At 36.0% G+C, this 24,796-nt stretch overlaps 1 protein-coding gene across 2 annotated transcripts; it reads right to left on the reverse strand.

The window, feature by feature from the left end:
* Positions 1-20,293: 20,293 nt before the first annotated feature.
* LOC143609983 (S-type anion channel SLAH2-like) lies at positions 20,294-23,444 on the reverse strand. Of its 2 annotated transcripts, none has more exons than XM_077084587.1 (5): positions 23,324-23,444; positions 22,991-23,139; positions 22,422-22,901; positions 21,106-21,876; positions 20,294-20,840 (listed from the first exon to the last, which is right to left on the reverse strand). In XM_077084587.1, exons 2-5 carry the CDS (start codon positions 23,120-23,122, stop codon positions 20,430-20,432), a joined length of 1,794 nt encoding a protein of 597 aa, XP_076940702.1. In that variant the 5' UTR covers positions 23,123-23,139; positions 23,324-23,444; the 3' UTR covers positions 20,294-20,429. The 2 variants fall into 2 exon arrangements, with proteins under 2 accessions (XP_076940702.1, XP_076940703.1); XM_077084588.1 differs by having other exon boundaries at positions 22,991-23,107; positions 23,324-23,372.
* Positions 23,445-24,796: the final 1,352 nt, after the last annotated feature.

Below are 24,796 nucleotides of genomic sequence, written 5' to 3' on the forward strand. Positions count from 1 at the left end.
CTATAAATACCACAAATGGTATGACCATCTCATCTTATCTTGTATTATCATATTATACCTGATATCTGCTCTAGCAATCTCTTAATATACATTTATATTTAAAGAGCAATCTAGTCTGATTCTCACGCCGGAGGGTGGTCACAAGGAGGAACCCCCCCTTCTCAGTGACAAGCTCACGGGTGTCTGTTTTGCAGGTTATCAGAAGAACCATCTTCTCTGGGTCTAACCCCTCGTGGGAAACATCTATCTAACCCCCAGGTTATCCGTAATCTGCCCGGGGTCCGGTTAGTGTTTCTTCACATACGTTGGTTGCCGACATCATTGCATTTCATTTATTCTCTTCAATATCCATTTGATATAACATGTGTTTGCATATACCCACTCAAGATGATTACCTCGAATTTAAATTCTGCATTTAACAAAACTCTGGAAAAAGGGTTATGGAGCATTGTTGTTTTCGAGACAAATGGCTTACGGAAAAAATATTGCATTTTCGATACATGTAAGACCCCTTTAATAGTGGTTCCATTTGGCAAACGACAATTTCCCCTACCCTCGATGGGTATGGAATCTGCCTCGTGTAACTTTGAAAAGTTAGCAAATTAAAATATATTCAATTTTAAGACATACTGTATTTAATAAAAACAGATAACTTACATGGCTCGCATATACATACATACACTTTCATTCGTGGTTACATTCACACATATACATAGAACAATGGACAACGTTACATACATACATGTACATACACACATATACATACATACATGATACATGTACACACACACACATTTACATACATACATACATACACACACATACACATACACACATATACATAGAACAATGGACAATGGTACATGCATACACGCACACACATACATACATACATAGATACACGCATACTGTCACACCCAGCACTGAGCGGCGGAAACAGCCGGGCGCGCGCGAGTGGGGATTGATAATTAAGCACGGGCCATTGCAAACATTCAAAGTAAGATTTTCATTGCGCATGAAATGTTTAATACAAATACGTTACATTGTTTAAAAATTACATAAAAACATCCAAGTATAAAACTGTTGAAGATTTCCACGCCATATCCCCTTGCGCGGCGGGAACAACCACCGCATCGAAGGGATAGAACTAAAATCTTCCAAAAAGCTAGTTTTAGATGTTCAGCGTGAGGTGCTCTAAGTGTGACTCCATGCGCTACTTAGTTATCTCCTGAAAGACACGTAAAACATTTGAATCAGTATAAACTGAGTGAGTTCACAAGTTTTAGTAACTTTATAAATCGCATTGCATCATAGTCTTGATAAAATCATATTGAAACGCATTTCTGATTTCATGTCTAAACATATACTTGATAATCCGTATGAAAACATAGATCTGACACATATTTCTGATAAAAGTCGTTCAGCGGGCTACGCGCGATCATTACTGGAAGTGTGCTCGTCCATGCAAAGTGGCGCTGCCACTACGAGCTAAATAATATAATGCCGTCCCGCGGTTTACGCGTGGACCTTTCTGAAAAACCATGCTCGTCTATGCAAAGAGGCGCTGCCCCTACGAGCTAATCAATAATTCCGTCCCGCGGGTTACGCGCGGACGTTGTGCCGGAAAACAAGGCGCTCGTCCATGCAAAGAGGCGCGACCCCTACGAGCGGGCTCAAACCCATAGTACTGCCCCATGACCATACTAGGCACTCGTCCATGCAAAGAGGTGCGACCCCTACGAGTGGGTGGATCAAACCAGCAGTCCCTACCCTTAGAGTTCCAATGGTAAAGTGATCACTTACTCGAGTTCTAGCGCACATACATCGAAAACCTTAGATACCGTTCGCATCGCTCATCATGAAATATAATTTAAACACATAATCGCTTGCATAGCTTGTAAGTATACCATGATAAAACATTATTTAAGTACGTGTCCCTCGCCCCGAAAACAGTTTAAAAACAGTGAAAACAGCGAGAATAGGGGCTGTGAGACTCACCTGTGGTTCTTGTTAAGGGATTAATCGAGATTCGGGTTTTCTTGGTGTTGGCCTCGGAATTGAAGGAAGTATATATATTAAGATCAAGAATTAGGAGAATATAAGGGTTGGAAAGCAGATCTCAAGGTTATATTCTCGGCTTACCTAGTAACAGGATCGGAAACGAAAGCAACGGATGCTTGGGAGATGATTAGTGCAAGTTGCAGTTCTTAAGAGAGAAGTTTGAAGTGTGTTTTGGGTGATATTTTAGGTTACATATTTATAGGCAAACTCAAGGGAACACAATCCCTTGCTTTAGGGGATTGAAATCTCTTCATATCTAGGTGTAATGATGATAAAGTATGGAAATTATTATTATTTATTTAAGAGTGGAGTAGTGGATAAAAGATTTTGATTTGATTTGGACAGGACATGCAGGTCTGTGGTTGGTGGGAGTAGGGTGGCTGACAGTTGACTTTTCATGTTACAGTGTGCTTTTTCAGGTACTTTGTCAGTGTACAGTAAAAAGTGGAAAATCTCTGAAACACGCTACCGTTTCTTTTTGGGCGGGAGTAATCCCCTTACAACTGGAGAATAGACTAAGTGTTCTGCGCGTATCACTTTGTGCGCATAGCTTTCTGCGTGAAGGACATTTCTTTGCTGCGGGTAGGTGCGTAACCTTCTCGCAGTCAGGGACATTGAGTTTCATTTGTGGGTTCTCCAGGTGGTCTTGGTATTTCAACATAGTGATCAGTCATGTTGAAGTCAATTACATCTTGGAGCTTCAGGCAAACTAGCTCTCAATGTTCCCGCCATGCGGGGAGGTTAGTTCCCCTTCCGCACGCGCATAAATGATTTGGGATACACCCGCCTTAGCAACATGCGAGACGGTCAACTCAATAGACAACATTGTGGATACATAAAACCAATACACTCGCGCATGGCGCATATAACATATGTCCACGCAGGTTCCTAACATGGTGCGCTCGCGCAGGGCGCATATAACAAATGCACGCGCTGATTAACATGGCGCGCTCGCGCAGGGCGCACATAACAAAATGCACGCGCTGATTAACATAGCGCGCTCGCGCAGGGCGCACATAACAAATGCACGCGCTGATTCTAATATGGCGCGCTCGCGCAAGGCGCATATAACATAATTACCTAATATTTAGGTTGTTTTAAGGGATTGGGAATTTACCGGGTGTCACATTCTCCCCCTGTTAAGCGAATTTCGTCCCGAAATTTAGGAGACGTTGCTGGCAGAAGCCATGTTCTGAAAGAGGTGTGGGTATTTCTGGCGCATTTGATCTTCTCTTTCCCAAGTGAATTCAGGCCCACGCCTTGAGTTCCATTGAACCTTTACTAACTTGATTCGACTTCTGCGCAACTTTTGTTCTTTCCAATCGGTTACGGCTATAGGCTCTTCTACGAAGTGCAGTTGTTTGTCGATGTGAATCTCTTCCAACGGTAAAATCAACGTTTCATCAGATAAACACTTTTTGAGGTTGGACACATGAAACGTATCATGAACTCCACTGAGTTCGGCGGGTAAACGGAGTTTATAAGCAACCGGACCGATCCTTTCCAGGATCTCAAATGGTCCAATGTAGCGCGGATTCAGCTTTCCTCGCTTGCCGAAACGGGGGACTCCTTTCCATGGAGAGACTTTCAAAAGTACTTTATCCCCTACTTGAAACTCCAACGGTTTCCTTCGCACATCTGCGTAGCTCTTCTGTCTATCGCGCGCTGTCTTAAGGCGATCCCTTATCTGAAAAGTCTTGTCTGTTGTTTCTTGGATCAATTCTGGACCAGTCATTTGCTTGTCACCCACTTCAGCCCAGCACAGTGGGGATCTACACTTGCGTCCATACAAAGCTTCAAACGACGCAGCCTTGATGCTTGTGTGATAACTGTTGTTGTAAGAAAATTCAACCAAAGGGAGATGAGTATCCCAGCTACCACCGAAATCGATTGCGCACGCGCGCAGCATATCTTCCAATGTCTGGATTGTTCGCTCGCTTTGCCCATCCGTTTGGGGATGATATGCCGTACTCATGTCAAGACGAGTACCTAAAGCCCCTTGTAACGATCTCCAAAACCTTGATGTGAACCGACTATCTCTATCAGAAATGATGGACACTGGGACTCCATGTTTTGAAACTACTTCTCGAATATACAGTCGGGCTAACTTTTCAATCTTATCGGTTTCCTTGATCGGCAGGAAGTGCGCTGACTTAGTTAGCCGATCTACAATAACCCAGATCGTGTCATAACCCCCAGGTGTCCTTGGCAGTTTGGTGATGAAGTCCATAGAGATTTGTTCCCACTTCCACATAGGAATTTCTGGCTGCTGAAGTAACCCCGACGGCTTCTGATATTCAGCCTTTACTTTTGAACACGTCAGGCACTTACTGACATACGTCGCGATGGCGCCTTTAAGATTGGGCCACCAATACAGCGCTTTAACATCTTGGTACATCTTGTCTGCGCCAGGATGTACGGAATACCGCGTCTTGTGAGCCTCGTTTAAGACTCGCTCGCGCAATCCTCCCTTGAGAGTGACCCATATGCGGTCAGCGAAATATAGATTGCCGTTCTTAAGTTCCAAACTCTTAATCATACCCCCAAGGGATTCGTTTTTAGCAAACTCTGGTTTCAAAGCTTCTTGCTGAGCGTCTCGGATGCTGGTAAAGAGATCTGCGCGAATGGTCAGCCTTAGAGCCTTGACTCGTAGCGTTTTTATTCGCTCCTTCCTGCTTAGCGCGTCTGCTACCACATTCGCCTTTCCAGGGTGATACTTTATTTCACAATCATAATCATTCAACAATTCAACCCATCTTCGTTGCCTCATGTTTAAATCCTTTTGATCAAAAATATGTTGAAGGCTCTTGTGATCCGTAAAGATTATACACTTTGTACCATAGAGGTAATGGCGCCAAATCTTTAGCGCGAAGACAACCGCTCCAAGTTCCAGATCATGCGTTGTGTAGTTCTTTTCATTGGTCTTGAGTTGGCGCGAGGCATACGCTATGACTTTGTCTCGCTGCATAAGGACACATCCGAGTCCCTGATGTGAAGCGTCGCAGTAAACGACGATGTCATCCATCCCCTCGGGCAGAGACAAAATTGGCGCACTACATAACTTTTGTTTCAACATTTGAAACGCTGCTTCCTGATTTTCGCCCCAAACAAACTTCTTGTCTTTCTGAGTTAGCGCGGTCAGAGGTAGAGCTATCTTGGAAAAGTTCTCAATGAAGCGTCGATAGTAGCCAGCTAGTCCTAGGAATTGCCTCACCTCAGTTGGGGTTTTTGGCGCTTCCCAGTTTTCGATGGCCTTGACCTTGGAAGGATCAACGTGTATTCCTTTCTCGTTTACAACGTGACCGAGAAAGTGAACTTCTCTAAGCCAAAACTCGCACTTGGAAAACTTCGCATACAACTTTTCTTTCCTCAACAATTCCAAAATCAATCTCAGGTGTTGCTGATGCTCGGCCTTGGTCCGAGAATAAATCAGAATATCATCTATAAATACAATCACAAACTTGTCCAAGTATGGTTTGCACACGCGGTTCATCAGATCCATGAATACAGTCGGCGCATTAGTTAGCCCGAAAGGCATCACTAAGAACTCATAATGGCCGTATCTAGTTCGGAAGGCTGTTTTCGGCACGTCTTCCTCATGGACCCTAAGTTGGTGGTATCCGGACCGTAGATCTATCTTCGAATAATAACTGGATCCTTGCAACTGGTCAAATAAGTCGTCAATCCTCGGTAAGGGGTACCGATTTTTGACTGTCAGCTTATTCAGCTCCCTGTAGTCAATACACATTCTGAACGAACCATCCTTCTTCTTAACAAACAGTACTGGAGCTCCCCAAGGTGAAAAGCTTGGGCGTATGAAACCCTTATCCAATAGTTCCTGTAACTGATTGGATAGCTCTTGCATCTCAGATGGAGCTAGTCGATAAGGCGCTCGAGCTACTGGCGCAGCTCCTGGGACTAAATCAATACGAAACTCGACTTGTCGCGGTGGCGGTAATCCGGGCAAATCTTCAGGAAAAACTTCTGGAAATTCGCGCACTACTGGTAAGTCTTCAATTCTTCGCTCATCTCCTTTCTTCTCTACTACATGCGCCAGGAAGGCGTAGCACCCTTTCCTTAGGCACTTGCGCGCCTTTAGGCACGAAATCAGTTTTGTCGCAACTCCCCTTCTTTCCCCTTGAATTACCAAGGTTTCTCCGTTCAACAGTGGGACCCGAACCTGCTTCTCATGGCAAATAACTTCCGCGTGGTTCTCGACTAACCAATCCATACCTATCACAATGTCAAAACTTCCCAAGTCTATTGGCAACAAGTTAATGTTGAACCCGTGACCTCCCATGACTATTACACATTGTTCAGTTCTTTCGTTCGCGCATAACTGCCTACCATTGGCTAGTTCTATAGTATAAGGTGTGTCTAGCCTACTGGTTGCTAGGCCTAGGGAGTCTTTAAACTCAGCGGATATAAAACTTAGGTCAGCGCCAGTATCAAATAAGACAGATGCAAAATGTCCGTTAAGCAAAAACGTACCGGTTACCACATTCGGCTCTTCTTTAGCTTCGCCTGCGCCGATCACAAAAGCTCTCCCGCGAGCTTGGTTTCCCTTTTGCGGGCAATCCCGACTAAAATGCCCTGGCTTCCCGCATGCGTAGCAGTTGTCGCTCGCTCCAGCTTCTCTGACACGGCAATTCATCGTCTTGTGCCCTGGTCTGCCACATTTGGCACATTCGATTCTTGCGCATTCACCCTCGTGGTGATACTTGCATTTGTTGCACCATGGGCGAGGCCCGCTGTATCCTTTCCTTGATGGCTCCGCGGCTTGGATCGCGTAAGCCCTTGCGCTCTCCTGCTTCTTGAACGGTGGCTGCTTGGAGTCGGACCCTCGGTGGTGAGAGTTCCACTTCCTCTTGGGATCAGAGGTTCGCTGCTCGATTCCGCGCGTAGTTAACATACCCGCACGGACCGTATCCCTTGTAAGGGTGATGGCCCGCGCTACCGCCTCATCAAAGGTTGGAGGCGCTGCGGCGTTGAGCGGAACCCTAACAACAGGAGGTAACCCAAAGATATACCTCTCGATCTTCTTTTCCTCCATGTTTGCCATGTCTGGCACCAACTGGCAAAGCTCGTTGAACCGGTTGTTGTAGGCGTCGATATCCGTTCCTACCATGGTGTGGTTCCAGAATTCCTGTTGTAGGTTCTGAATTTCTGCGCGAGAGCAGAACTTTCTCATCAACATTTCCTTCAGTTCCTCCCAGGTCTTGTGAAGAGCAACTTCTCGCCCCAAGGTTTTCACTTGAAGCTTCCACCAAGACGAAGTTGCTTCTTGGAACATGCAGGTCGCGTAAAGGACCTTCTGGTTCTCACTACATCCGCTAATGGAGAGAACTGTCTCCATCTTGTCAATCCAGTTGTAGAGCCCAATGGCCCCTTCGGTACCCTTGAATGGCCAAGGCTTACAGGCCATGAATGTCTTGTAGGAGCATCCTTTGTCCAAGGCTCCTGATTCGGGTTCTGGGGTCTCATTCTGACGACCCTGACTTGATTCGGCCTTGCTGGCCTCATGTGTTGCGATTGCTTGCGCGATTATTTCCGCGAGTTCCTCGGGTGTCATGGTAATTCCCTTGGCTTTAGTTGGAGGCATTCTCGCTTTAAAAGAGTGAAAACATATCAATCTTAGCGCATGTATTCTGAGCACATAATGTTATCATTATTTACTAGACACTGTGTGACCCGTGTTCCTAAGTGTGTGTATAGTTTCTTTTGAAAATATTTTCTTTGAAAAATATTTCATGCGATTTCCCCCAACGGTTATAGTCTAGGTTAAAACTTCTTTTCCTAGTTCGCTATAACCAGTGCTCTGATAACAATCTGTCACACCCAGCCCTGAGCGGCGGAAACAGCCGGGCGCGCGCGAGTGGGGATTGATAATTAAGCACGGGCCATTGCAAACATTCAAAGTAAGATTTTCATTGCGCATGAAATGTTTAATACAAATACGTTACATTGTTTAAAAATTACATAAAAACATCCAAGTATAAAACTGTTGAAGATTTCCACGCCATATCCCCTTGGGCGGCGGGAACAACCACGCGCATCGAAGGGATAGAACTAAAATCTTCCAAAAAGCTAGTTTTAGATGTTCAGTGTGAGGTGCTCTAAGTGTGACTCCATGCGCTACTTAGTTATCTCCTGAAAGACACGTAAAACATTTGAATCAGTATAAACTGAGTGAGTTCACAAGTTTTAGTAACTTTATAAATCGCATTGCATCATAGTCTTGATAAAATCATATTGAAACGCATTTCTGATTTCATGTCTAAACATATACTTGATAATCCGTATGAAAACATAGATCTGACACATATTTCTGATAAAAGTCGTTCAGCGGGCTACGCGCGATCATTACTGGAAGTGTGCTCGTCCATGCAAAGTGGCGCTGCCACTACGAGCTAAATAATATAATGCCGTCCCGCGGTTTACGCGTGGACCTTTCTGAAAAACCGTGCTCGTCTATGCAAAGAGGCGCTGCCCCTACGAGCTAATCAATAATTCCGTCCCGCGGGTTACGCGCGGACGTTGTGCCGGAAAACAAGGCGCTCGTCCATGCAAAGAGGCGCGACCCCTACGAGCGGGCTCAAACCCATAGTACTGCCCCATGACCATACTAGGCACTCGTCCATGCAAAGAGGTGCGACCCCTACGAGTGGGTGGATCAAACCAGCAGTCCCTACCCTTAGAGTTCCAATGGTAAAGTGATCACTTACTCGAGTTCTAGCGCACATACATCGAAAACCTTAGATACCGTTCGCATCGCTCATCATGTAATATAATTTAAACACATAATCGCTTGCATAGCTTGTAAGTATACCATGATAAAAAATTATTTAAGTACGTGTCCCTCGCCCCGAAAACAGTTTAAAAACAGTGAAAACAGCGAGAATAGGGGCTGTGAGACTCACCTGTAGTTCTTGTTAAGGGATTAATCGAGATTCGGGTTTTCTTGGTGTTGGCCTCGGAATTGAAGGTCTAGAATACGATTAAATAACAAGAAGTATATATATTAAGATCAAGAATTAGGAGAATATAAGGGTTGGAAAGCAGATCTCAAGGTTATATTCTCGGCTTACCTAGTAACAGGATCGGAAACGAAAGCAACGGATGCTTGGGAGATGATTAGTGCAAGTTGCAGTTCTTAAGAGAGAAGTTTGAAGTGTGTTTTGGGTGATATTTTAGGTTACATATTTATAGGCAAACTCAAGGGAACACAATCCCTTGCTTTAGGGGATTTAAATCTCTTCATATCTAGGTGTAATGATGATAAAGTATGGAAATTATTATTATTTATTTAAGAGTGGAGTAGTGGATAAAAGATTTTGATTTGATTTGGACAGGACATGCAGGTCTGTGGTTGGTGGGAGTAGGGTGGCTGACAGTTGACTTTTCATGTTACAGTGTGCTTTTTCAGGTACTTTGTCAGTGTACAGTAAAAAGTGGAAAATCTCTGAAACACGCTACCGTTTCTTTTTGGGCGGGAGTAATCCCCTTACAACTGGAGAATAGACTAAGTGTTCTGCGCGTATCACTTTGTGCGCATAGCTTTCTGCGTGAAGGACATTTCTTTGCTGCGGGTAGGTGCGTAACCTTCTCGCAGTCAGGGACATTGAGTTTCATTTGTGGGTTCTCCAGGTGGTCTTGGTATTTCAACATAGTGATCAGTCATGTTGAAGTCAATTCCATCTTGGAGCTTCAGGCAAACTAGCTCTCAATGTTCCCGCCATGCGGGGAGGTTAGTTCCCCTTCCGCACGCGCATAAATGATTTGGGATACACCCGCCTTAGCAACATGCGAGACGGTCAACTCAATAGACAACATTATGGATACATAAAACCAATACACTCGCGCATGGCGCATATAACATATGTCCACGTAGGTTCCTAACATGGTGCGCTCGCGCAGGGCGCATATAACAAATGCACGCGCTGATTAACATGGCGCGCTCGCGCAGGGCGCACATAACAAAATGCACGCGCTGATTAACATAGCGCGCTCGCGCAGGGCGCACATAACAAATGCACGCGCTGATTCTAATATGGCGCGCTCGCGCAAGGCGCATATAACATAATTACCTAATATTTAGGTTGTTTTAAGGGATTGGGAATTTACCGGGTGTCACACATACATACATACTTACACACATACACATACACAGAGAACAACAGACAATGTTACATGCATACACACACACACATATATACATACATACACATATACATACACACATACATGCATACACATATGTACACTTCCATACATACATACATACATATATTACATACTTACATGCATACACATACACATACACAGATACATGCATACACTTCCATACATTGTTATATACCTACATACATACATATACAAAGAACTACATACAATATTACATGCATACATACATACATATATACATATATATACATACATATATATATATATATGGGATAGTTCAAGAGAGAAATCGTTTTAATGCAAGAAATGAGAGAAATAGATCTGGACCATTCAATATCTTAATCCATGGTTTATAATGAATATGAAAAAGTTGTAATTTTTATGAAAGATAAAAGTCCATGTTTTTAAGAAGAAAGGGTAATCTGGTCACTTTTAGGATAGACATTCAATTAATATCAAATGTATACATTAATGATTTCGTTCCTTTTTTACTTGCAAATTTTGTTTCTATATTTCATTAGCTAGAAACTTCCAACATTAAATTTTTTTAATTGACACTCTTGAAACATTGTCGGCTTCTTATTCAAAATTGCTACGTTCATATATTGTTCATAATATTATTTCTCAAAGTTATTTTCATGGAAAATTAAATTAAGGCTTCAGGTTAAATTCCAACCTGGTTGGATTTTCTCTATGAAAAAAGGCTTGCTACACTATTGCTATTTTTTAGAGCATGTGTATGGGTTATTGTTATCGTGTAGGATGGATTATTGTTATTGTGTATGTGTACAATTATAGCGCAGAAGTTTGTGTAGACTATATGATTTATGTATGTAATTTTATTAGGATGTGTATGGGTTCTTGCTATTGTGTAGGCTTGGTGTACATTGGGCGATGTAAACCTTTTATTAAGTAATGGTGTTGTGTAGGGGAATTATGATACGGAGGATTTAATGTGTGTTGTGTAGGTTGCATGTTTTTATTTGTTTGTTGTGTAGGATGTCAAATTGTCTTTTTTTATGCATAATGTATATATATGATAATATTGTGTAGTATATAATGATTGTTGTGTAGGGTAACTTTGTTGTGAAGGATATAATGTATGTTGTGTAGGATATAACATATGTTGTGTAGGATCATTTCATCATTGTTGTGAATGTAATTATCATACTTCTTGTGTAGGAATTAGTTTTACTATGTAAAAGGTTATTTTCAGTTGTGTATTTGTTGGGGTAAGTTGTTAATACTTTAGGGAAACAATTGTTGGGCAAACTATATCTTGTAATTAAGATATTGGTTTTTCTGTAAGTTATATGGCCGCATAATTACCTTCCATATGAGTAGTTAAAATAATTGGGATTTTTGTAACTTGAATATATATCATACAAATTTTAATAAACAATCATATACATTATTTTAAACCTATACAGTTATCATGACGTAAATTATAGAAAAACTTAAATCTAGATGTGTTGAAATTTTATTAAAAAGATATTTAATGAAGAATAATTTTGAAATAAAAAAAATCAGCTAAAGCAACAACAACGGATTTATAACCTTTTAGTTAGTTAGTATAACTTTCCAAATATAAAACTAAAATATTTGACTAATATGCCCTTTTTATTAAATTAATTAAAAAACTAAAAAAAAATTATGATTGGTTTAAATGACTTCTCTCATCTATCACATTAAGATCATTTCTCTCTTTAACTTAAATATATATATATATATATATATTTATTGTTTTTTCAATTTTTCATTGTTTTTTGTTTATTATATATTATGTTTTAAACAATGTGAAAAATAAGTCGTGCATTTCTATGCAAACGACTAATTTGTATATTTTCTATTTCTGTTTTACTTACTATCATTATTATTATTATTATTATTATTATTATTATTATTATATTGAAATAACCTAAAAATAAATTATGAATATTTATGCCGACAACATCTGGATAACTTATATATATATATATATAGGTGGGTTATAATAAAAAGAAATAGTTTTTTAGGAAGAGTAAAAATCAATTTAGGCCGTTGAATTTATGATCTAATGGTTAAGATTGGTAGTTTTTAAACTACCCAATAATTTCCTAAGATTAAGGATTTATGCTACATAGTTTATTAACTATAAATTTTGTATTATTTCTACTCTTTCTACAAAACTATTTATTTTTATTTTAACTCTTTTCTATATATATATATATATATATATATATATATATTATTTTTCTTTTATTTACTATTACTATGTTTTATGTTATAGAAAAAAAAGCTACAAATAAAGTGTAAATATTTATCCCAACGAGATGTTGTCGGGATAGATTAAATATTTACCTTTTTTGTTTTACCTTTTTAATATTATATTTTGCATTTTCTAAGAAAATGAAAACTAAAATGTGCATATATTTCCCAATGAAATGCCGTCGGGATGGTTTTAATAATTTTTGTTTTCCTTTTTTATTACTTTATCTTATGCTTTTATAGGGAAAAAAGTAAAATGAAATGTTCATATCTATCCCAACGACGTATTATCAGGACAGGACAGTCTGTAATTTTTTATTATTATATAGTTATTATGTATGATGCTTATAAAGAGGGGGGGGGGGGGGGGGGGTTATCGTCTCACATGACAAGTCTTTTGGACATATTAAAAGTCATGTGGTCAATGTTTTTGTGGTGTTTTAAAAACAAACACATGGAATGTTAGGTCAACAAAATTTCAGACAACTTATACTGAAGCCATGTCGTTAGGAAAGACTTTAATATTCCGACAACATGATGTTGTCAGGAAGGTTCAAATTCTTGTAGTGAGACTATCATTAGTAGTTAGAGGTGCACAAATCGGGTTTTTTATGTTGATCAGTTCTTCATGTAAGTAATATAAAACATTATATATATTAAACCTATGAACATGTTACAGCATGAAGAGTAGTAACCGCAACAGGGTATGATGTAGTCGACATGCTTGTCATCTTGATCGAGTTCACTTTTGGATGTATAGTTAAGGATGGTTAGGGTTCTTGAGAGGAACCCGGTTTAGAAGAGAGAGGAGACACATGATTTACTTATGTGTGTGAGATTAGGTTATGATGTTAATTTATTCTCTCTATATTACACCCAAGGAGAAACCCTTTATTAGCTATTAAGAGTAATAGGGTCCATCAACAATTACCAAGCTAATATATAATAAGGTATAATTAATTATTTTGATATATTATTATATAAATGATAATGATTGCCATATAAATAAATATATAAAATATATTTATTATTACATTCTCCCACTTGGCCGAGTAATCATTTATTATGAGTATTAGATAAGCCTGATCAGGAGTTAACACTCATTTTAGCTTTAAACTCAAACTGGAGCAAATAAATACAGTCATTAAATTGAACATCAACTCAAGACCCCCATTAATCATACTGCAGTCCTTATTTAAAACCTAAGTAGTTATGATCAAAATTTTCAAGTAAGCCCTTCAGAATGTTTAATTTGTATATTAAATTCGTCTATACGTCATTATGCATGCAGAACATATTAAGAGACGTACAAAATCAAAACTGATGAGGAAATTTAATAGTTAATTATTCATAGTACGATATGCAGTTGTACGTGGTCATTAATAAACCCATCATGATTATAAGCGCTTTCATAATACTTATGGGTAATAAACCTTTAGTTATAAGATCCTTAAGCATATCATGAATGTATTCGATATGAAAATTTAGATTCCTAAAGTCGTTCATAAACGAATAATTAATTTCATATCAAAATTTAATGCAGCACCTATCAAACTGTTACTGTTTGAGAAAACATGGTAGCTGACGTTATCACAATTAGTCTTCAATATATAAGTTATTTGGAGTTTAATAAAACTTATGAGTCCACTAATAAATATTCAACAACATTTATTGACAACAACGTTGTAATTAATCAACATATTATGTTGTTATGACTTAGGTTGTTGTTATCAGCTCATTATGACTCCTCCATGAGATATATTTATCTACTGACATAAGAATATATCCCGAAAATTATATTTTCTTATCTCTGAATATGACAAAGTTTAGAGTACTATACCGGTTTCAATTCTCACTTCTTCTTTTAAATTATAGTCTTTCGTTTATTTTAAAGATAATTTAATACTCTTTTAGATGTTTCACATTAATCTAGGCATATCTAGTGTGTTACAATTTTAAGTAATATCTGAACGAGTATATATTTGAACCTACATAAGGCTTCTACTTAATGAAGCATAAGGTAATAATCTTAATGATTCTATTATCCTCTAAATAGAGAAATATTGTTTGTTACATGTATAAGGAGCCATTTAAGATAAAACTTATAGAACAAAACTAATGTCCCTTTGGGTCTATCTCAGAATGTTGTGATATCGATTATGTAAGGGATATCTTTAAGATATTTCATATCAAAGTGTGTGAACAATGCTTTGACTTATGTAACATATACTTGTCAGAAGAATGTCATCTATATAAGGACAAGTTTGTTTTTAGTTGCTCCCACTCATCTTTAGGTAGGTACATTAATCCACTTGGTTTTTGATGAAAATAATTGTATAAATATTTCATCAAATTTTGATGTTTGCATTAACCCATATATGGATTTTATTGACTAAATATTCATTAACCTTCAGTTTATAACATTTAGGTTGTTTTATGAGCATGTAGATATGTAAGTTAGTTATTAGGGAAAGTTGTTTTAATGTTATTCTAACGTATCTCTTTAACTATTATAAGCTACTTGAACAGTGATGATCCTCAAAGAAATGTTTTATAATATAGGTTATAAGATTCTTTGATGATTTATTCTCTTTTGAATCTAACCTTTAATAATCAATTATGCTTCTTAGTGTCTTAACGTTTGTGTTAGGATTTAGTTTAGTTATGAACACCTTTAGGTGATTCAACCAAATCTCAAAATGTTAGCGACTTAAGGAGTCAATTATGATTGATGATAATGGTTTAATTATAAGGGGTATGATCATTAAACTTTCCAACATCCAATTCAACTTTAGTTAGGGAGGTTACATAAGCATCAAATTTAGTAGGTTTTAAAACCGAGATGGCCTCCTAAGTTGATTATTGGGTAATTTTAAAAGTCTCACTTTTATGGATTAGCTCTTATTTAGGTTGCTATAATTTTCAGGATTCTAAGTGTGTAAGATTTGGCGCAGTATGGTGTACAAGAGGTGTAATTGGAGTAAAATTTAATATCTCTCTCCCCACCGCCTCTTGTACTTCTAACAAGTCATTATAAAGACTTTTACTGCTCCCACTGACCTTAGAAACCTTTAGAAAATTAGCATACTTAGGGTCAGTATTTAAAGACCAATAGATTCTAACAGAGAAACAAGTTAATAATATAAGTTGTTGCAGTTTCTCTTGGTGAGCATTAATTTAGTAAGAAATATGAATTTATCCACGTTTAAGCAACAATGAAACTTTTGTAAGAGTAGTAGTAAATTCCAAAGAGATAAGTTTTGATGGAATAGTGTTATGATGGAGCAGTGTTTTGTACAAGAGGTGTATTTGAGATAATATCAAGTTTTCACTCCCTCACCTCTTGCAAATCTTGTAAGTTATGATTGAGACACTTAAGGCTCCCACTGATCTTTAATATCTCTAGGAAAAATACAAGAGAAGTTTCAATGATGTACATGACGTGGGAATCTGTCATATATATGTTAGACTTGATTTGATTTCATTAACGTCCAGATGTCATAATAAACTTAAAGAACATATTTAGAAGAAATCGTATTAGGTATATATGAACAGATCTCTTTAAGATCGCGGACCATAGAATACTGATTAGATACAAGTAAATAGCATTTTAAATGATAAAAGAATTATGTCTGAATATTCCGTTTGAATAACTTATGGTGGACCCATACTTATTCCTTAAGCCAAATAATGTTTACGGGTATTTAACACATGATTTAAAATCACTAAGAATGAGATTATATGAAAAATCACCCTCATCAACCATGTCATGATTTCTCATGAAATTTGGTTTTAATAGATGAATATTATAGGTCTCATTTGTCTTTCGTTAAATTTTTATTTGCATTATAACAAAAGTTGTGAAAGTATACATTATCATCTAGTTCTATTTTATAAATGTTTCAATCCAGATATTGATAACAAATAATATAAGAGTTTAAGGTAAGAGTGACTTTATGTTAGCTATGCAAACCTTATAACTGTCATAATGTAACTTAAGTATTGATACTAAATTCTGACTAATCTTCAGAATATTTAAGGTGTCATAAAGTGTAATTAAAAGACAGTTTATCATGGTTCTAATAACCTTAACATTTAAATTTGTCACTAACACTCATGTTAGTTATTTGTTGATTTCGGGTAACCATATAGAACTAGACTCAACAAATCATGTGTTAATGGGAATATTAGGATTAACAGACTTATATATCATTATTATACAACTATCAATTTTAGCCAGTTGTTCTTTTGAATTATGGATAGTCTTGTAATGTCTATGCCTAATCTAATGGCATATTTTTGCAATGGGACTTCTCCTTAAGAAACCTAAAGCTGGAAGTAATATTTGTATTTTGTCTATAAACCTTAGAATTATCCTCTTTTAGGTTTTACTGGTAGTGAGTTGAATATCTTATTTCTAGCACTAGACATTTCTTTTCGTGTACATATGTTGCTGATCAACACACTCATTTTCCTTTGTTACTTCTGAGTGTTATAGTTGATTCGTAAGGCACCAAATTGTACAGCTGAAAATTTTAGTACGTAATGTACTAAAAAATGTATTTATTTCCATGTGTAAGCCCTTAATTTTATGGGTAATGGTATTTTACATTATGATGTATTCGGTAATGTCATTTAACCTTATAATTAGAATTTTCAAGAAAGAATGCATGCATCTTATGAGTTAGTCTTAGAAAAACTAAATCAAGAATAACTCTAATAATAGCATTTATTTAAATAAATTATTGATTATCATTATTATAAAAGACTTTATGATTGACGTATCCCGTTTGTTATGCTCTAGTTTTTAATATAATGATTGTTATTAGAAAGAGCAGTAGGATAGTCATATCATGTCTTAATAAATAATTAAAATTGAGAAGAGCTAAATGTTATTAAAACTCTTTGTGAGACAAAATTCATTTGTATTTTAAATTAGAGTGGATGATTTGGATGAGATCGTTATTTATGGAAAAAAATATAGTGAGTAATATTATGGGATATTAAAATAATATAGATTAAAGTTTATGATCATTAAATTAATGAATGATCATTAATATGAGGATCACTATAGTTTATTATAGATGTGATATGTCTATTATTAACATCAAACTAATAGACTGTAATTAATAGTTCTACTTAAACAAAAAATAAATCACTTTTGGGCAGACTTAAAATTTATTTAAATATATATGCAAAACAATTGTAACACATCACCTTTGGACAGAAGTGAGACAATTATTTTAATTATGCACGGGCTAATTTTGCTAAATAAAAATGTAACAAATCACATTTGGGCAGAAGTGAGACATTTGTATCATGTTAAGCAAAACTAACAAAAGCTTTCAGTTTTACTTGAATGATAGGGTAAATGTAACTCATCACCTTTGGGCAAAAGTGTTACATCAAAAGTTCATTCAAGTTAAGCCTTTATGTTTTGTAAAATTTTATAATATTTAAGGTTTACAAAACATTTAATTAGATAATAGCGAAAAATGTTTAGAATAAGGATTTTTAAGTTTCCAGTAGGACCTTATTTTGCGGAATTAGTTCTCGGAAATTTTGGGTTCCCGAGAATTGCCAGTTTCCAGCTTTTAGTGGGTTTTTCAGTATTTGGGTGCTTACATGATTTTATGGAGTTTTATGGAAAATGTTGATTCCGGTATTAGTGAGTTTTCGGGTTTATGGGCTATTTTAAGCCCATAATACATGATTTTTAAATAGCCTCGTGAACCCGTAAACTGGTTTAAGCCCTTAACCCATGATCTTTATTATCTAAATTAATAATGATAAGATTTGGTTCAAATCTTTTTAATGATAAACAATTATATTTGTTTCCTATTTTAAGGGGATTCAAATCTTTTAAGAAATTATTAAAACTTCTAAGTTATCTAAGATTTGAAAAAAATATTTCCTTAAATAATCATTATCAAATTTTAATCTAGATTTTGAACCAAAATATGTATAATTTTCGATAATAATGATGAACACGAAGAACATCATCGAAAATTTTAACAGTTAAACATAAAAAAAACTTGGAATCGAAATCTTTAAACATGAAATTAACATATTTCGAAAATATTAGAGTTTACTAAATATGAATTTTAGCGATTTTAAACAGTTTCATGTATTGTTTTCGTAATAGAACATGAAAAAAAAGAAACATAAAAAATTAGGGTTTATCAAGTTTTAGTCCATGTCTTCTTATTCAATTCCAGATTTACGGAAAACATGAAGAACTGATTAATCAACATCACTCTGATGCCACATGTTGATCAGTTCTTCATGTAAGTAATATAAAACATGATAAATATTAAACCTATGAACCTGTTACAGCATGAAGAGTAGTAACCGCAGCAGGATATGATGTAGTCGACATGCTTGTCATCTTGATCGAGTTCCCCTTTAGGATGTATAGTTAAGGATGGTTAGGGTTCTTGAGAGGAACCCGGTTTAGAAGAGAGAGGAGACACATGATTTACTTATGTGTGTGAGATTAGCTTATGATAATTTATTCTCTCTATGTATACACCCAAGGGAAAATCCTTTATTAGCTATTAAGAGTAATATGGCCCATCAACAATTACCAAGCTAATATATAATAAGGTATAATTAATTATTTTGATCTATTGTTATATAAATGATAATGATGACCATATAAATAAATATATAAAATATATTTATTCTTACATTTTAAATACCCGGGTTCAGGTATGGAACTGGGTTCGAGTATGACCGGGTACGGGTATGACCGGGTATTGGTAATAATCGGGTCGGGTATTGTCTCTAAAAACCATACCCTATGCATCAGGTTCGAGTCGGGTATAAAACCGGGTATTCTAAAACCAGGTATTTGAATCCCTATATCGTGTATTAAAAAACTCTATTTACGGGTTTTTTCGCGTTTTTTTCCGGGTATAGATTGGATTTTTTATAAGTTTGCGGGTACGGGTTCGGGTACGGGTACGGGTATTAAAAACCCGGGTATTAAAAAAACCGTTTCCGGGTTTTTATTTCGGGTCCGGTTCCGAGTTCGAGTTTTTTTTTTCACCTCTATTGGTAGTTTTGTTGATAGAAGCAACATTTACTATCATGGTATATTGTCACAAAATTTTATCATGAAATGAAATATTGTAACAGATTTTAGTTATTGTTGTGAAATGTGTTGTGAACACTAATTATCCAAGCCCAACTGATGTTTACACCACCACAATGGATCCAACTAAACAACCCAATTAAAAACTTACGAAGCCCAAAAAGTGGAGAACCAAGCTACTTAATATCCAATGAAGACTCAGATTACAAGGACAACGAGAAGGATGTGTAAAGTCTACTTTCGTCATCTCATCTCTCGTTCTTTCTCTGTGATCCCATCTCCTTTTCAATTGAATAACGGAAATCTGTGTTGATTATAGTTTGATTCCTATTCTACATTGTATTTCATACTTGATCAATTATATAATATATTTCCATGAGACACTATGCATGAGTATGACAATGAAAACGTTTAATTCCTTTTTGATTATAAAGTTATTTTTATTATTAAATATCACCCATATAGCAAATAAAACCTAAACCACTAAACTTATTATGCCTAACTATTGATTAGAAAACCAAAACCAAAACCAAAACCAAAACCAAAACCATCCGATATGATTCCTTTTTTACCTTTACCATAAAAACAATCATGAACAGCATTTTCCATCAAACATTGTACCAACAAACCACTTAAAAGATACTCAAATTATTGAATAGAATTGAACCATACGACTTAAGTACTTATCATAACATCAACATCATCACAAAATTTACAACCCGGCAACATTATTATCCTCGTAATTAACTTGTTCCATTCACACTCTAACATCCAACATCATGGGAACATGAAAGCCCAAATTCCTCAATTGAATTAATGATCACTAAAACATCATTCCATTTCAAGGTAACGGCTTTTGACTTTCAATATCTTTGGCTGTCACTGAAACCTCAATTTCTTTCTCATCTGAAGTCACATATTTAAGGTAATGCTCGATATCTTTCTCGGAGCTACTGCCCCTCCGGTGGAACCATTTCCTAACTGTTTTTGGCTTCCTGTCACTAATGGCGATGGCTATGTCGTTCGGGAAGAGATCTCGCAACACAAAAGCGTGTAGAATTGTGGTTACAAGCAACCCAAAAACCGTTAGTGTTGCAATCGTTGAAAGAGAAACCGATAAAAACTTAGTCACGATGTTTGGGACTTCGCTTGTGTATCGGATTGTGGCGATTGCAGCTCCGGTCATCGGAAAAGTGTATGCCCACCACGCCAACGAGAACTTGAATCCTCTGAAAAAATTCACTCGAACCGCCTGTAAAATAACACAACACATTTCTTAGATTCAAAACTATAAAATAGCAAAAAGGAAAATCAGGCCATCTATACTGATGAGTTGAGAATGAACGTGTGATTGGTTAAAACAATTTATTAACTTCAAAAAATAATTTAAATCATAGTTTTTATGAATTGTAAAATTAGTTAAAATGGTCATTTTAATAATTCTCGTAGTAAAACTCCTAAAAATAAACCCCCCCTAGTATATTCTAATTAAAACTTGTATAGAATGTAGAACTAACCAGTGAGAAGTATAGGAACATGGCGATGAAGTAAGCAATCCTCGACCCATAATCGAACGATCCATTAATCTTTGCCCACGCCATCGAAGCGACACTCGGAGCAGCAACAAACAGGAAAAACACCGGATGAAGTTCTTTAGGCAAAGTTGCATTAGTAGGAAGTCTTTGATACAAAGTAACAAACAACACCGTGTAATGCGCCAAGCCGACCGCAAAGAAGAAGATCGGTCCTTCTTTCAACCCCATTGAGGCACCCAACAGCGCCCCGACAAAGTTTCCCACAACCGATAAATGGTTAGACGGGTTCGCCACCTTGGATAACCGTCGCTGCCCACCCGACATCCACTGACCGTAGATCTTGAGCTCTAGGATAAACACGGGTGTCATAAGAACATACCACAGGAAATGTGGTAGGTTTGTGGTTAAGGTTGGTGGAACTCCGGAGGCTAAAAAGAGTAACGCGATCCATGGTGCGAAGAAGAAGTTGACTCGGATCGGGTGGTAGTATTCGCGACGAACGGCTTCGAAGTAGAATATTATTTTTAGGAGGTAGGTGGAGGCGACGATGGCGAAAAGGAAGACCGAAATGCACCATAGGATGAGGTTGACGTTAGGGCTTACGTGGAGGAAGTGTGTTGACTCGGTCAACGCTAGATTCTTCCACATCATGGCTTGACTGCTGACGCCGAGACATATACCGAATGACGAGATGGGAAACCGGAGGAGAAACGGCCATTGTTTGTCTTCGGGGAGAACTATTTCCTCGGATGGCTGTTACAAGAAGAAACATATGTTACTTAGAATCAAAATAAAAAGTATCGGCGATAAATATACTCTGTTAGCCACTCGATCTGGTAAATCGTAGTTTGTGTTAAGCCGGAATTAAAAAAGAAATAGAACTAGTAAAGAGCAAAATGATCATGTTGATCAATGTGTGTAACAAAGAAAACTTTCATTTTTAAAATTTTCTAATCTGTTGTGCCAGCTCTGCACGGTGTGTTTTTAGTAAGCTTTCTGCTACTACTTGGCGTAAACAACTTTTGAACTGAAAACAAGAAAAAAATTGAATGACAATTTTGTAAAATTAAAATATTCTATAATGCCAACTCAGTATGGTGTGTTTTGAGAAAGCTTGTAGTTGTCAAAAGCAATTTCTTTACCAAAAACAAGAAAGTGAAATGATAATTTTATATATAAAAATAAATTTGTTAAACTTTTATCTCAAAATTAGAAAAAAAAATAAAAAAACATACATTTTGTTGATTTTCTATTAAAAAAAACAAATAAATAAAAATAGATGGGATGAGAAAGCATACCCTGAGAATATCCAACTCCGGTCCCTCTAACGCATCAAAATACCGATCAACCGGCATATTCTCACTCCGGGGAGTGCTAACAGCCGGTTCCGCAGATAGTTTCCCTCGTAAGTTCGAGATTTGTCTCTCGAGTTTACCCGACCACGTCTTAAACGAGTTAAATCTTTCATCCTTTAGCTTCTCAATTCTCGGGTTTCTCAGTGGGGCCTTCGGGTAGTTCCCTGCTGCTGCCGCTTCAAAACCGACCCCAGTTGGTATGGGCTGTGAATAATATTTAGTGGCTGAACCGGTGGGTTGTTCTGGTTTATTCATATTATTCTTACTAACAAGTTCAACATCCTCATTGAATGCAACTCTTTTGGTGTTTTGCAAGTGACCTTCTATTGGAGATGATGGCATGCTGATGGAAATTGATGCTGTTCGAGTATGGTGCAAATTAATATTCGAGATCTCTTGTTCTAATATGTTTACTTCAGAGTCCTAATAAAAGTTAACAAGATATTAATCAAATCTTCATGAAAAGGACCTAGATCACTTCTCAATAAATTAAATTAAATAAGAAAACATACCTTGATTTCATTATGTAACACGCATTGTTTTGTAAGATTATCATCAAATCCCACAACTTCATTAGCATCTATAGATCTAATCAAAGATGGGATTACTTCTTTCTTCGTTCCAAGATTCTGGGCCATTTCCATTATAAAAAATGCTCCTGCTACAAAACAAAACAAGATTTATTCATATATTTTTTATTTTAATGTTCATAATGATACAGATGAAAACATTAACAACATAATAACAACTCAAGATGTTATTATGCACATGCACCCTGTAAAGCTAGATAATATAAACCCTATAGTTGTACGTTCATGAATTAAATGTGCATAAACTAGTTGTACCTTTAGCATTCAACAAGAACAAGCAATGTGTTTTAAGGTTCGCAAAAGAAGGAGAGAAGAAGGTCAAAAGAATATCAAAATGGAAAGAAGAAGAAACACACGCCTCATGTGGCCATATGTGAAGCTGTATATATAGTACACATTCAGTCACCGATATTTTCTTATTTTAATTAATTGCAAAAATATTTTTTTTAAAATATTTGATTTATCGAAAAATAAAATGTAGAATAAGTGGGAACATTCCAATATACAGCTATTCTCCACAACAATATTAAAAGTAAATTAACAGGGTGTTCAAATTAGACTAAGCATCAAATCATAAAATTTGTGTCAACCACCTCAAAATGTAACATAAAAATTGAAATGTTTTAATATTGATATATTTTTTATGATATGTTTTATTGATATCTTTAACACTAGAATAATATTGCTCGTGTAATGCACGGGTGGTTAAAAAATAAATACTATAAAAAGTTAAATTTAATAATATACGTAATAACATATCTTATGGATTTATAAGATATAAATAATAATAAATAATATTTCTGTTTTAAACCAGGGCCCGGTTTGAATTTCTAAATTAAATTCAAATTTTCTTTTATTATTAAAGTATTGGATTTTTTTATGTTATATATTTTGTATGCAATAATTTACTTAAATTTATTAATAGTGTTATTGTTATATATATATATGTATATATATATATACACATTAGTTTTTATCCCCCGTATTATGGGGGTGTTTTATATTATTTGTTCTATATTTATTTATTTACTGCATTTATATTTTTTTATCGTATGAAATTTAATTATATACTTATGGTTTGATTATAAATTGTTTGACAAATAAATGAGATGTTATAACTCGGTTTAAAAGCTATATGGTTTTGATAAGACCCAGACCCGTTTATTTCTTTTACTATAGAATTGTTTTAATTATAAATAATATTTATGAAAGTTAATAATATACTTATGGTTTGATGAGACATAAGACCCGTTTATTTTTTTTAATATCAAATTGGTTTTTTAATTTAAATAATATATATATATTTTTTAAAATAAATAAGATATTAATTTTTAGTATATCTCATTTTATAGATTTTTACATCAATTTTTTATGAGAATAGTTTTTAATTTAATGAGGTGTTATACCCGTTTAAGGAATATCTACGTTTGGTAAGACCCATATCATAAATTCGGGTCAAATGCATGAGAAGCCTCCATTTAAAAATCAAGCAAATCTGGCAACTCCAAAAAAAGGGGAGAGACCACATCACGACACGTAGGATTTTTATGTTTTCGTTTGTATATATATATATATATATATATATATATATATATATATATATATATATATATATATATATATATATATATATATATCAGAAGGATATTTTGAGAACCTTGATGAGTTGTAAGAAATTTAAGAACTTAATATGGACCACGCATTTAATTAAATGAATCTGGAATATGT

This window comes from Bidens hawaiensis, unplaced genomic scaffold (genome assembly GCF_021521415.1).
Source record: "Bidens hawaiensis isolate Kalapana, Puna unplaced genomic scaffold, B.hawaiensis_p1.1 tig00022892_1, whole genome shotgun sequence".
Classification (NCBI taxonomy): Eukaryota; Viridiplantae; Streptophyta; class Magnoliopsida; order Asterales; family Asteraceae; genus Bidens; species Bidens hawaiensis.

What these genes read in the sequence shown, in the direction of transcription:
- LOC143609983 (XM_077084587.1), bottom strand. Translation starts at nt 23,122, where the DNA reads ATGGAAATGGCCCAGAATCTTGGAACGAAGAAAGAAGTAATCCCATCT. An exon ending in CGGAGTTGGATATTCTCAGG is followed by an intron (nt 21,877 to 22,421) that starts GTATGCTTTCTC and finishes TTCTTGTAACAG; the next exon opens with CCATCCGAGGAAATAGTTCT. An exon ending in TGTTCCTATACTTCTCACTG is followed by an intron (nt 20,841 to 21,105) that starts GTTAGTTCTACA and finishes GTTATTTTACAG; the next exon opens with GCGGTTCGAGTGAATTTTTT.